This window comes from Silurus meridionalis, chromosome 6 (genome assembly GCF_014805685.1).
Source record: "Silurus meridionalis isolate SWU-2019-XX chromosome 6, ASM1480568v1, whole genome shotgun sequence".
NCBI classification, from domain to species: Eukaryota; Metazoa; Chordata; class Actinopteri; order Siluriformes; family Siluridae; genus Silurus; species Silurus meridionalis.
In genome coordinates this window covers 4,862,163-4,878,055 of record NC_060889.1, presented here as the reverse complement: position 1 = coordinate 4,878,055, position 15,893 = coordinate 4,862,163, and the positions used below count along the sequence as shown (strand labels likewise).

The 15,893-nt window shown below is 39.7% G+C and overlaps 1 protein-coding gene across 2 annotated transcripts in view; it reads right to left on the bottom strand.

The window, feature by feature from the left end:
- Positions 1–15,893, bottom strand: part of dpp6b (dipeptidyl-peptidase 6b) — a 53,199-nt gene that overhangs the window by 20,888 nt on the left and 16,418 nt on the right. Inside the window, exons 1-2 of one of the 2 annotated variants that reach the window (XM_046852282.1) lie at positions 7,757–7,925; positions 1,496–1,610 (exon numbers count right to left, since the gene is read on the bottom strand). In XM_046852282.1, the coding sequence (XP_046708238.1) occupies positions 1,496–1,610; positions 7,757–7,813 (172 nt within the window). In that variant the 5' untranslated portion in view covers positions 7,814–7,925. Of the gene's footprint in view, positions 1–1,495; positions 1,611–7,756; positions 7,926–15,893 lie in introns of those variants that run through there. The other variant, XM_046852281.1, reaches the window with a different exon arrangement.

Genomic DNA, 15,893 nt, shown 5'->3' with positions numbered 1-15,893 from the left:
TGAGGAATGCCGCAAGTAGTTTTTTTTATTTCCCGCTGGATATGAACTATTAAGTAGGAAATCGCAGATGAAAACGACTAAGGGAACGAAAATAGAATCAGTGTCTCTGGGGCATGACTCTGACACACACACACACACACACACACTTGTGTGAACGTGAATCAGCAGGCCGTCTTCGGCCCCTGAAACGACACTTGATAAGCTGTGGATGGAGCTGCTGGCGTCCTGCCAAGTTCATAAAGGAGCAGTGTATTTCACAGCTGTAATCTCCAGCTGAGGCCGAGCTCGTTACCCTGATCCACATTACTGCACCGTTACAGGGCAGAGAGGTGAGAGACACTTCTCTCTCTCTCACACACACCCACACACCCACACCCACACCCACACACACACACACACACACACACACACACATACACACGTTTTCTCCTCATACTCCTGCAAGAGTCTCATTCAGGGTCAGTGAACATCGCTTCCTTACAAAACCTAAATCAATCAAATTGATTCCTCAAATGTATCTCCAGTTCATGTTCCACCATGAAAACGTCGATCTCACACTCACAGCTACCAGACCAACACAAAGTCTCAGCTGCATCAGAGAAAGTCACAGCTGGGTGCCGAGTCTGTGCCTAATAAAGACAATCATGTAATAAAAAAGGTCAGGTGTAAGTCAGAGGTGAGTCAGCAGTGAGTCCAGTGTGAGTCAAGTGTGAGTTGAGTGTGAATCAAGTGTGAGTTGAGTGTGAATCAAGTGTGAGTCAGAAGAGAGTCAGGAGTGAGTTGAGGGTGACTCAAGTTTAAATCAAATGCGAGCCAGAAATTAGTCGGGTGTGAGTTACGCGTGAGTTGGGCTTATGTCAGAAGAGAGTCGTTTGTCAGTCAGACATGAGTCAGGTGTGAGTCAGAAGTGAGTTAGGCATGAGTTGGGCTAAAGTCAGAAGAGAGTCGTTTGTGAGAGAGTAGTTGGTAGAGAGTCAGGAGTGAGTCAGGTACGAATCAGGAGTGAGTCAGGTGTGAATCAGGAGTGAGTCAGGTACAAATAAGGAGTGAGTCAGGTGTGAATCAGGAGTGAGTCAGGTACAAATCAAGAGTGAGTCAGGTGTGAATCAGGAGTGATTGAGGTGTATATCAGGAGTGAGTCAGGTGTGAATCAGGAGTGAGTCAGGTACAAATAAGGAGTGAGTCAGGTGTAAATCAGGAGTGAGTCAGATACAAATCAAGAGTGAGTCAGGTGTGAATCAGGAGTGATTCAGGTGTGAATCAGGAGTGAGTCAGGTGTGAATCAGGAGTGAGTCAGGTACAAATAAGAAGTGAGTCAGGTGTAAATCAGGAGTGATTCAGGTGTGAATCAGGAGTGATTCAGGTGTGAATCAGGAGTTAGTCAGGTGTGAATCAGGAGAGAGTCAGGTATAAATCAGGAGTGAATCAGGTGTGAACCATGAGTGAGTCAGGTGTGAATCAGTATGAAATGGAGTGACTTGGTGTGAGAACTCACGTGGCGTCAGCAGGATAACGGAGGTGATGATCAGAGAGCAGATGAACAGGATGACCAGCAGAGCGATAGCTATTCCCTTCCAGTTCCTCTGAGAAGGCGCATTACTCATGAGCCCCTGTTAACACACACACACACACACACACACACACACACACACACACACACACACACAGGTCAGAAGGTGTTAATTAATTCTTTATAACAGCAGCGCCGAAATGTCTGTGTAACATGCATGGAAGGAGTCTCCAGTTTCAGGGCTTTGTAACAATCATCTGCATTCATCACTATCGTTCTGGAGCTTTTGCCCATCGTTTTTCCTTCGAATAAATATTGTTTTATTTAAACAGATTAAACAATTGGAGTAAATTTAAGGAGGGTTGAGTTTTAAAGGGTTTTCTTTTTTCCTCCGTTCCATTTTTATCTTTTCTTCCAGAAGAAAACAAGCAGCCTGTAATTGTGTGTGGTGATAAAAACCGGGTTAATGTCAGTCCAGGGCCTGAGAGGGCGTGAGAGGAAGGAGGATAGATCAAGCTAGATAAATAGGAGCTGTCTGTCTCTCTGTCTGTCTGTCTGTCTGTGAGAGGTCCACGAGGGAAATCAGAAGCATGTTGGGTTATTTTTGGACAAGAATAGACGTGAACAAATCAGCAGGGAGAGAGAGAAAAACAGAGAGAGAGAGAGAGAGAGAGAGAGAGAGAGAGAGAGAGAGAGAGAGAGAGAGAGAGAGAGAGAGAGAGGAGAGAGAGAGAGAGAGAGAGAGAGAAAGAGAGAGAGAGAGAGAGAGAGAGAGAGAGAGAGAGAGAGAGAGAGAGAGAGAGAGAGAGAGAGAGAGAGAAAGAGAGAGAGAGAGAGAGAGAGAGAGAGAGAGAGAGAGAGAGAGAGAGAGAGAAAGAGTCAAAGAGACAAACAAAAACATAGAGAAAAACAAAGAGAGCAAGAAAGAGAGATGGACAGACAAACGACAGAAAAAGACAGAGAAAGTGTTTTAGTGAAAAGCCTGAAGATGGATTATTTAAAAAACACAGCTCGAATGGTGCGGAGGTGAGGTGGAGGTGAGGTGGAGGTGAGGCAGAAGTGATGCAGTTAGCGCTCGCAATCATTTACGCTCAGGGAAAAAAGATTAAACAGCTTTAGACTCTGTAGAAAAAGCACTTCCTATTCGGTGAAGCAGGAACGAGAGACGGGAGTTCAGTTTCCGCTCGTGTACTAATGAAAAGAAACGTAGAATAAATAAAATAAAAAGGAGGCATTGGATACGATCAGGATGATGAGAAGAGTGATGTTCATGAGATCTCGCTCTCTTTCTCTCCTGAGACACCCTGAGGTTCTCTTATTCTTTCAACGCAAATCAATTTCAGAGAAAGAAAAAATTATTCTCGCTTTTATATTCATCGTGAAAACAAAAAAGAAATGTTGTAACTTGACGAGATTGGAAAAATAGGCCGTCATGTTGCAGCCAATCGCGTTGAAGCTCATTCGCATAAGCATGAGAAACGTAAGAATCCTAGTGAACATATCAACAACATTCATCCGGCACTGACAACTCTGTAGCTCTAACACACTGTGTGTGTGTGTGTGTGTGTGTGTGTGTGTGTGTGTGTGTGTGTGATCATTAGATATTCTGACAGGCACAAAACAAATCAGTTTTCTTTCCCAGCACACCGACATTAATATCGCACCTGTGTCTGTTAATAAATACTGTGTGTGTGTTTGTGTGTGTGTGTGTGTGTGTGTGTGTGTGTGTGTGTGAATAGTATTTATTTATTTCTATATTTATCTAAACTTAAATAGAAGGAAATAGAAAAATACAGAGAGATGATCAATTGCATAAACGTACACACAGAGACGGACTGATAGAAACAAATGGACAGGCAGACAGCTTGTTATATATATATATATATATATATATATATATAGAGAGAGAGAGAGAGAGAAAGAGAGAGAGAGAGAGAGAGAGAGAGAGAGAGAGAGACAGAGAGATGTATAAGGGTGACAGGTGTGTTGTTGGGGTTCAGCAGTAGTGCAGGTCTGTCTCTCTGTACCGCTCTGAACACGGCAACACTTCTCCTCTTATCTCTCACTCACCGTTTCTATGGCAACCAGAAGGCGTCAGGAGTCCCGTATCATTTTTGGACAAGATGATGGAAGATGAAGACAGATAGAAGACTACAAGAGATAGGTAGATAGAAAGAAACAGGTAGATAGAGAGAAGAATAGACAGAGTAGATACAGACAGAGAGTTGGTGATCTGCAGCTTATATGTTTACTCCTCGAGTTTGAGCGCTAAGCATCATGGGTTATTCATGTTTTAGTAAATGATCAGAAGATGAAGAGAGAAACAGATCAGAGTGTTGGGTTCAGTCACTTGGCTACAGCCTCACACAGGTGATTCAATTGTACAAAGTTGACCCTCTTCATTTTCCACATTTTTGTCTTAATTTCTAGACCTTTCCTCCAATCAAACAAGCAAATAAATAAATAAATAAATAATTGGTTACTGGAGATTGTTCTTTCTCTGGTGCTCCGTGAGCGATTCAAACGCACTTGGCCTTGCGGTATTAAAAAAAAAAGAATCCCTTCATTAAAAATTGATCCTCAGCATGGTGACTGCGTTAGCATGGCCCGAGTCACGATCAACAATTCATAAAGACAATGCGGGTGGACTGCAGAGGAAATTTTTGTGCTTTTTTCTGTCCAGAATAATTATTAGCAGTGTTAGAATTATTGCTGATCGTTTTCTTTTCCAAAGAACACCTTGTGCAGCAGACAAACTCTCAATCTCTCAAAAAAATGAATCGATTGGCTCTTCTGGAGCTCAGACCAAGTGAGACTTTCTAAAGAGCTTTGCTTCATATCTTATTAATCCTGTGCTGGATCTGACAGAGCATTGTGAGCATTGCAGATCATATGAGTACCAATAACAATATTAGTATCAGAACTTAATCAATACAGGAATCAATACCAGTATCCATCTAAATAGAAGTCCCAGTCCTAGAATCAGTACCAGTATCAATCTTCTTCTTATTCTTTCAGCTTCTCCCATTAGGACATCCTCTGTCCTCTACATCTGCCACAACCACCTGCCTGTCTTCCCTCACCACATCCATAAACCTCCTCCTTGATCTTTCTTATTTCCTCCCTCCTGGTGGCTCCATCCTCAGCATTCTCCTACTGATATACCCCATGCACAAGTCAAGTCAAGTTTATTTCTATTGCGATTTTCACAACAGACATCGTCTCAAAGCAGCTTTACAGCATTTAACAGTAAAGGTGAATGATGTGTGTTTATCCCTGATGAGCAGCAATGGTGACTGATGAAGGAAAAACTCCCTTAGATGTTATGAGGAAGAAACCTTGAGAGGAACCAGACTCAAAAGGGGAACTCATCCTCATTTGGGTGACATCAAGAGTGTGATTATAGTCTTTAAACACTACAGAACACTGGAGAGTGAGAACTAACATGAGCACTGGAGTGTGTGATTATGAGTGATGATCTTTCTACAGTCTTTTACAGTCAGATGAGATTATGGAACCAGGAGCTACTGAGCAACTCATAAAATATCTAAACATCTGAGATCATCATAGATCCAACACCAGCTTCTCCATGCCAGAGCCTTTAAACACTCAAAGAGTTCCAATGTCCAAACTCCACATGAAATGAATTGGCACTGGTACGTCTCTAGATGGTTCGGGATGTTTTTGGGCATCTACTTCTTTAAAGGTCCATAATGTTGATTAAGTGGCATGTGACTGGAGCTGGTGCAACCTTAGGAAGCCTCGGGATGGTAGAGAAAGAGAAGCAGTGGAGAGAAATTAGCGTAGTTGCTGTTCATGATATTAACAAGCACAAGTTGATGATGTGCATGTGATCAGATGTTCTGGAGCACAAGGTTATGATGTGATGTGTGTTATGTATAGAACCCATTAAAAATATGTTTTCAAACATGTCCAAACCATCTCAATCGTGCTCAATCAAATATGCGGCCCAGTACAAATACTAGCACTAATATCAAAACCAGTATCTGCACCAATACAATCATCAGTACCACTAACGATATCAATCAATACCAGTAAAAATGGCAGTTGGATTATAAAAACACATGGGATATAACCAGAATAGGTACGATACTCAATATTCAGTGACTCTATAGCTCTAATATCGCGTCACGTCCTTCAAACACACGTCTCTTCCCCGGAACCTCAAGTGTGCTTCACCCCGTACTTCTGTTTTATCTCCATCCTAAACGTCAAACCTCGACTCCCAATTAATCCCGTCTATTAGAGGCACTTTATCAGCACGACCATTCCAAATATAGTCCCTGACTGTCTCCTCCTGCAGCTCAGTCTAACCCTCATCATCCTCCTCCTCCTCATCATCATCATCATCATGAGACCTACTTTGAGTGTGAAGCAGCATGATAAACGTGTCTTCTTTTCAATCACAAGGCTTCTTTTTTCTAATGCTGTTCCAGAAATCTCTTCAAATCTCATCCTTCCTTCCTTCCTTCCTTTCAGCAGAGACGTTATTTAGCGCGAGGTCAAGATCAGCGAGTGGTGGGAAAAACAAGGTCGGTTAAAGCCGTGATTAATTGATGGTGTGAAAATTAATGGGTGAATAAGAGATGCGTGGCGGTTTGGGTTAATTGATTTTAATAGCCAGGAGGAGCAGATTGGCTCTGACCGACACGAGCGCTTTCACTGAAGGAGTGAAATTAATAATAATAATAATAATAATAATAATAATAATAATAATAATAATAATAAGGAGCCACAGATGAGTTCACCATCTGTCCAGCTTTATGTGCTCATATTGAGATGCTGAAGAAAACACCCGCTCGACCCTGAAATACTACAGAGGTCTTCTTTATTTTAGATATACCCTGATCAATAGTGCAATGGCTTTTGATGCTTCCTGTGGACCACACACAGTGTTTGCCATCTCTGGTCCAGGTGAAAATCTCCAGAAGGTCTCCTGCATGGTCATTTCCATTCACAACACCACGCTGGAATCAATTCTCTTTTTCCTCCTAATTTAATAGATTTTTTTAGAACACTATCACTTACATTTCCATTTACTGCTTTTAAAACGTGTTCAGATTTTTTTCCAGTCATGAAAATGTTCCATCTTACCTAGAGACCATTATAGGGATCTGAAAACATCGTCTGAAAGTGTTTCTTTAAACACTGTAACTTAATATCCAATCATCCACTCAGTGTTCAGGACTACATGACTATCTATCACTGATCCCCCACTTCATGATGACACTGATCTCCACTGCATGATGGTCCATCACTGATCCACACTGGGCTCCAACAGCATGTTAGCAATTGATAAGCCAATTACCAGCCCAATTACATCAGATTAACCAAACACACACACACACACACACACACACACACACACACACACACAATCACTGGGCAACAATCAATCAATAATCACTAACATATGCCAATTACCAATCAGCAATCACAACTGCACGGTAACCAATCAATGCTTAATACCAGTTAACCAATCACCTATCCCGTTCAATTCACACAGGTTACTAATAACCAATCACTGATCACCACTCAATGAATGATTACTGATTGGTGCCAAGTAATAGCCAATCAGTGATCCCCACAACCTTTACTGACCAATCAGTGATCCCCACAACCTTTACTGACCAATCAGTGATCCCCACAACCTTTACCGACCAATCAGTGATCCCCACAACCTTTACCGACCAATCAGTGATCCCCGCAACCTTTACTGACCAATCAGTGATCCCCACAACCTTTACTGACCAATCAGTGATCCCCACAACCTTTACTGACCAATCAGTGACAGAAAAAAAACCTGAAATTCCCCAAAAGTTGTCTGATTTCCATATTCGCTCTTTTATAGTTCTTCTGAGCTCTGTGACAGGTGATAAATCAGTATTATCAAATATTATAATCTACACCTTCAAGACACGCCCCTATCGCCTGGAACGTCTTTGATGTGCAAATGACCCTTATGCCAACATGCAAATGAACCTGTGGGTTTATTTTTTTGCGCATGCGCCAAAATACTTTCAAATAAACCCTATAAAGTTATAATAGATATTATAGACACGTACTCGTATAAAAATATATAATAATTCTACAGGTCACATAAAGGAATAAAACCTCGGTTTGACCGTGTGTGTGTGTGTGTGTGTGTGTGTGTGTGTGTGTGTGTGTGAGAGAGAGACACGGAGAAGGTGATGTTTGACGCCGACATGACAGGTTGTTCCCTACCTGGTCGTGGTGCTTAGGCGGTTTAGCCGACGCGCTGCGCTCCTTAGCCGAAGTCATAGAGGCGCTGTGAGGATGAGGAGTGTGTGTGTGTGTGTGTGTGTGTGTGTGTGAGAGAGAGAGAGTGTGAGAGAGAGAGAGAGAGAGAGAGAGAGAGAGAGAGAGAAAGATAGAAGCGCTCAGGCGCCCGCAACCGTTACCTAGCCGTCTCGAGCCGAAATGGAAAACTGCGCGTGAGATCACGCTCGAGCACACGGTTGCCTAGCAGAGCTGCGCGCACGAGAGATATATAGAGATAGCGCGCACACACGCGCGCACGCACCAGAGGTGCCGTTTTGTGGGCGGGGCCTATTTGTTCCCGCTCTTTTTTTCCCCACAGATGACTGCCATGTTTTATTTTTCTTTATTTATATATCTATATATACAGTTACCCCATTTATTGCTGTGGTTATATTCTAAAACCGTATTTATACGTCAACATCGGGTTCCACGCACAGTCACAGGGAGCACCGACCTTCGTAAATCGGTGTGCCAAAAGACATTGTCCTGTGTACATCGGGAGCTGTGCAACTGGTGCTATTCCTCACATTCGAGTTTCTCACAAGAAACAACACGATCTCACTTTCGCACCCACGCTACTCGCCAGATTTGGCTCCTTTCGACTCACAGAAGATGCATGACACGCTTTGAAAAGTAGACTTCATGACACATTCCAAAAGAACATCAGGAGTGCTGTACTGCTGTGCAAGATCACTATTTTGAAGGTGATAGTGAGAACTGTAGATAGATGAATGCATCCAAAACGCTCGTCTTCTCCACCTGAGCAACAAATACCCGCTCTCTGAACGAGCCCTCAATCGGTCCTGGGTGGAGACTCGAGTGCTGAGGTGAAGGTTCAGATCTGAAACGCAGGAAAGGTGTATACCTGAGAGGGCTGCTACATGGATCCGATACTGTGTGAAATATTTATGCTGTCGCTTTGGCGAGGCCTCGTCTGAAAAATCTGCCATTATGAATCCTGTACGAGTTACAAACATGCCAATATGGTTGCCATCGCTGTTCAGTTTGCTGAAACACTCGGTACTAATTTTAGCATATGCCTGCCACCCTTCTTCTTCACACACACACACACACACACACACACACACACACGTCTCTCTATCTGAGACGTGTCACACTGCATCTTCCCTTTTTCCTCTCATGCAGAAGTCTGTAGAACAATGGAGGGGGGCTCAAACCAGTGTGAAAATGGAGAGAACTCCATCGACTGAAGATATTCATTCATCAAAGATTCATTTTTTTCGACATTCACAAGTAACAAGTTGAACGCTGATGTGGGCTTATGGTATATTAATGAGAGGGATGTGTGTGTGTGTGTGTGTGTGTGTGTGTGTGTGTGTCTGAGAGACAACAGAGGCTCTGTATAATTAGAGTGGCTCGTTGCTCATGTTAATAAAATCCCCCAGAGAGCTGGTGTTAAATCGGGCGAGAGAGCGCACAGGGAACGCAGCATCACCACCTTCCTGTGAACGAGATCCAGTACTATCAAAAAAACATCAATGTAGTGGATGTGGACTACAACTTCCTCCACCATAACGTTCCTGAGCTGATTCCTGGACCATTGGATAGCACCACACACACAGTGGCAATTCAGCAAATCATTTACGCTGCCCAGTGCCGTTGGAGGAAACCAGAGAACCCAGAGGACACACAGACCATAACCCGAGTTCAGGGTTGAAACTGCGAGCTATGTAGCAGGATCGCTAGCCGCTGTGCCCACATCATGCCCACAACTTTCTACACAATTTATTTCAATGTAAATCAAGATCATATAACCCCATTAGTTTCCTGTACTGGTACTGATTCTGGTACTGAAATTAATACTGATACTCATATTGTTAATTATTCTGGTATTAATACTAAATATTAATACTGATACTGAAATCTGTACTGACATTACTGATATTGTAATAGTGACATTGATATTGATACTAGTACTGAAAATTATACTGGAACTGATGATACTAGTACTGATATTGATACTGATATTGATATTAGTACTGATATTGATACTAGTATTGAAAATGATACTGGTACTGATATTGATACTAGTATTGATACTGGTACTTATTTTGATACTAGTACTGAAAATGATACTGGTACTGATATTGATACTAGAATTGATATTGATACTGGTATTGATATTGATACTGGTATTGATACTGGTACTGACATTGACACTAGTACTGATATTGATACTAGTATTCATACTGGTACTGATATTGATACTAGTATTGATATTGATGCTAGTACTGATATTGATAGTGGTATTGATATTGATACTAGTATTGAAAATGATACTGGTACTGATATTGATACTAGTACTGAAATTGATGCTAGTACTAAAAATTATACTGCACCTGATGATACTAGTACTGATGTTTAAACTGGTACTGATATTTATACTAGTACTGATATTGAAACTAGTACTGAAAATGATACTGGTACTGATATTGATACTAGTATTGATATTGATACTGGTATTGATATTGATACTGGTATTGATACGGGTACTGACATTGACACTAGTACTGATATTGATACTAGTATTCATACTGGTACTGATATTGATACTAGTATTGATATTAATACTAGTACTGATATTGATAGTGGTATTAATATTGATACTAGTATTGAAAATGATACTGGTCCTGATATTGATACTAGCACTAAAAATTATACTGGAACTGATAATACTAGTACTGATGTTGATACTGGTAATGATATTGATACTAGTACTGATATTGATAGTGGTATTGATATTGATACTAGTATTGAAAATGATACTGGTACTAAAAATTATACTGGAACTGATGATACTAGTACTGATGTTGATACTGGTACTGATATTGATACTAGTACTGATATTGATAGTGGTATTGATATTGATACTAGTATTGAAAATGATACTGGTCCTGATATTGATACTAGTACTAAAAATTATACTGGAACTGATGATACTAGTACTGATGTTGATACTGGTACTGATATTGATACTAGTACTGATATTGATACTAGTATTGATAGTGGTATTGATATTGATACTAGTATTGAAAATGATACTGGTACTGATATTGATACTAGTACTGAAATTGATGCTAGTACTAAAAATTATACTGCACCTGATGATACTAGTACTGATGTTTAAACTGGTACTGATATTTATACTAGTACTGATATTGAAACTAGTACTGAAAATGATACTGGTACTGATATTGATACTAGTATTGATATTGATACTGGTATTGATATTGATACTGGTATTGATACGGTACTGACATTGACACTAGTACTGATATTGATACTAGTATTCATACTGGTACTGATATTGATACTAGTATTGATATTAATACTAGTACTGATATTGATAGTGGTATTGATATTGATACTAGTATTGAAAATGATACTGGTCCTGATATTGATACTAGTACTAAAAATTATACTGGAACTGATGATACTAGTACTGATGTTGATACTGGTAATGATATTGATACTAGTACTGATATTGATAGTGGTATTGATATTGATACTAGTATTGAAAATGATACTGGTACTAAAAATTATACTGGAACTGATGATACTAGTACTGATGTTGATACTGGTACTGATATTGATACTAGTACTGATATTGATAGTGGTATTGATATTGATACTAGTATTGAAAATGATACTGGTCCTGATATTGATACTGATATTGATACTAGTACTAAAAATTATACTGGAACTGATGATACTAGTACTGATGTTGATACTGGTACTGATATTGATACTAGTACTGATATTGATACTAGTATTGATACTGGTACTGATATTGATACTAGTACTGAAAATGATACTGGTACTGATATTGATACTAGTACTGAAAATGATACTGGTACTGATATTGATACTAGTATTCATACTGGTACTGATATTGATACTAGTACTGAAAATGATACTGGTACTGATGATACTAGTATGATATTTATACTAGAATGATATTAATACAAGTACTGATACTGATACTGGTAGTGATATTGAATTTTAAGACAGAGCTCTTAGCCTTGGATTAACCCAGATCATTGCTCAAAACAAGATCTAAGGTAAATCTGGCGATGTCCATCTCGAACCCTCAGCCAGATTTTTTTAAGTGAGTCGATATGTTAGCAGATGGTTCATCGCAGAAGCCGATCGAAACATACGCTCATTATACTGAAGTGCAAGCCAGCAAGAAAATCTCTTCCTTTTCATTTCAGCCCCGGAGCTCGAGCGCCAGCTCAGCTGAAGTTGAAGTGTTTTTTTTTTTTTACTTCTCACACGCGTCCTCCAGGTTGTTTGAGCTGAGCACTACACAATTACAGAAGACGAGAGACACTTTTCATTCTTTGTTTTTTTTTTTGTTTTTTTGGTTATTGTTCGGTACCGTCGTTTCTCTTTCCATTCGCTGTGGGAAAGAAAGGCTCAAGAAAGAAAGTTCCCCAGTACACAATGTCACTTTTTTAAACACTGCAGTAATAAATGCAGGTGTGACAACTGCATCGGGGTCGAACGGGTTTCCTTCAATATACACCCACACATAGTGTCATATCTACATCGCTTTATATATCAAGACAATAGGAAGAGATTTCAGCTTCCACATGACAATACTTTCACACAACATTCTTCACAAGTCTGCTATCGAGTCTGAACATCACCACAGGGACGCCGCAAAATTCACTGTATTACCAAAAGTATTGGGACAGCCGACTTTTCCAGCCATATGTAGTTCTTCATTAAACTATTCACAAGAAGTTGGAAGCACACATTTGTATCGGATGTATTTGGATGTGACGGCATAAAATTGTCACTTCATGACGCTCCATGACGATCTGCTTTTTCAATGGGTTGGAAGATGTGGAAGATCTTCTGCTCTAGAACTCAAAACCTACTGCACACATCATCAGGTGAGGCCCCATCACCTCACATACATCAGTACCTGACTTTACTGTGTCTGAATGAAATCTCACACAAATCTCCACAAAAAACTGTGAAACTGTGGAACATCTTCCCAGAAGAGCGAAACACACACCACATATCTTATGTTCAGGTGTGTCCACAAACTTTTAGATTTGATTTATAAAGATGTAATAAGGAAGAGGAACTCGAGATGGTCACACTGTCCTTCTCTTTTTTGTTGTTGTATCCAATCTTTTTAATAGAAGCCAAAGCCATGATTGAAAAGAAGAAAGGAGGAGGAAGAGGAGAGGAAAGCTGGGAAGGAGATTGGCGGAGTCTGACCTGATCCTCCTGCACAATGCCGAAGTAATGAAGGTGTTTACTTCTTAAACTCTATTAAACTATCAGGATGGAGACAAACCCCGGGTAAGAACTCGGATCGATAGCGTGATTACTCATTACACCTTGTTTGAAATCGATGTGTGAAACCGGGTTGAGGAGACTCCAGAGTAGTGATTTAAGACGCAATTATCCGTCCTGCACCGGTGACCGAATTCACAGCCTAACAGAATAGCTATTGATCCCCAGATGACCAGGAGTTACCTAATATCAAATATGTAGGGGGATTTTTTTAAAAAGCTAGAAGAAGATAAAGAAGATAAAGAAGAAGAAACTCTGGGCTTCGGCTCTGACACTGGAGACTCCTTCCGAATACACATAAAGTGTTGACGACTCCCTGTGAGCAATGTGTTTCTATGGAAACAGCAACATATTATTATGTGGCTGCTCGTAAAGAGCTTCATCTCCCCATCCTCTTATTGCAATTTTTTTTTTGTTTGAAATGAAAATTGCGTCCGGTTGCAATGCCTTCTGGGTAACTCTTGCTCCGACGCTGATAATGACTCTGTCCCTCGTTTATATTCTCAAATGCATAAATCTTCAATAAAAATGTAAAAACGAAAGCAGATTTTTCAAACCAAGTGCTAATGGCAAGGGGAAGTCGACAAGGACGTGATAAAAGGCGTGTTGAAACACAGCCAGGTTCTGTGATGAAATCCTCATCTTCAGAGCGTTTCATCTCACGAACCCTTGAGAGGCGGATGGACGTTCATTTCCAAGTCTGCTCTGAGAGATCTGAAGTCATTAGCGGAAGTATAGATTACTGGTAGTGTAAAAGTTTACGTCACACATTTACACTGGTGAAAGTTTTTGGTATTCAGAGTCGGGTAACGCACTCACACTCTTACGCTCACACTCCACTCCAACTCACACACTCACACATCTCACATGTACATTTTTTTACGTGTCTTCAGATGATGAAATAAGCAGTCCATGCCTCCGAGGTTGCCAGTTATTCTCTGTAAAGGAATTTTCCAATAAAACAAACACTGGCTTATTTTTCCTATAGCATGGCAGCCTGGGCTCATTTGAGGAGACGTTCATTATCGAGTCTCAGGTGAGACCGTGAACCTGAAGACTGAAAGAATGAATGAGAAAAAATGTATGGTTCTGAGATCGAAGTGTCCTATTTTTTCTTCTCCTAATAAAATGTATATTTCTGAGATAATGCTATTTTTGAACAGATGTGGTGTCCTGTTTTGGAACAGCTACCAACCATTTTACAAGAGCTTATATTCAAAGGAAAGATTTGTATTTCAATAAACTTTCCTTTTTACTGATAATCTGGTTACTTCAACTGTATGAGATGAATTTGGCAAAGAAGCAAATAGCTCAAGAGGTTCATGATGGGCATGCTGGGTGTCAAGAGGTTCATGATTGGCTAAGAATTGTATTGTAGTTTTTTTCTTTAATATATAATTTTTTTTAATGTTTTTGTTTCACTGAATTTTAGATGTATTTTTATTGTCATAATTATTGGACCGCACTGTTATTGTATTGTGTTTCTGTCTGGTAATAACTGAAAATTTATTAATTTTAAAAAGTCAATATTTTAAAAAAGGTCATTTTTAAGCACCTTCTACAAAAGGCTTCTTTAACAGCACCACATCACATCTCAAGGTCAAACTCTTGTCCTGACAGCTCGTGGATTTTATCTATAAAATATGTGTACAGGAAGGAGCTGAATATTAAATATCCACTCATTAATTGGGCAGAAGTTAGATTGTAGATTTCCACTTCACATTCACTTCAGGTTTATCTACTTTCTTCAATAAAAAATAAATAAATAAAAGTGGTCCTTGAATTAAACCCTGAGGAACACCGACTCCAACTCTGCAAATGTTGTTGAGTAATTTCTTGTGTATAAGTGGAAGCTGGTCACGAATCCTCAGTTGAGTAAACGAAAAACTCTCAGCCGTGAAGAGATTTTTAAATCGTTTTTTTGTTGTTGTTTTAGGGATGATTCAGCGCTCATTACAGGATCGTTAGCTGAAAAAATCGCAGCTATCAGGCCTTGATTTATGGGTCTTCTATATCTTATTATTGTTCTCCTGTGATTGTTCTCCTGTAATAGAGACAGACTTTGGAATTGAAAGTTATTAACTGTGTGTTTACTTTGTCAAAAAATAAACCACAAAGGAATTACAGCCAGAAAAAGCAAACACACAAACAAGCTAAGTTGATGTACACAGAGATTAAAAAACGAGAACGAAAATATTTTATATATATATATATATATATATATATATATATATATATATATATATATATATATATATATCTGCTTACAGAATAAAAGAGAATGTAAAGGATCAGAGGGTGGAACTGAGCAGAAGGATAAAACCAGGTGCAGAAATAGAGGTGGATTTATACAGACGGATTTATAAAAGAGTATGTACACAGAGGAGAGCTGCTGACTAAAACTTTCTTTAAAGAAGTAAAAGTTCATATCCTGGGTTTTATGAGCAGTTACACATCAGAAGACTTGTATTTTACTGTCTTAAAGTGCAGCATCCTGTTACAACCTGTTAGCGATCACATAAATCCGAGGATGGTCCTTGTGGGTGTGGCCAAATATTCTAATGCGCATGTTTGATTGACAGCTTCCAGTTTGAGGCTCTGAGATTGTTACATAAAAAAAAAACTAAAAGCAACGATAAATAAATTAAAACTCAGTAGATTATTTAAGACTCACTATGTTACATTCACTTGATTACACCCGTAATCATTTTCGATCACTTTAATACTTTACACTTAATTACTTAGG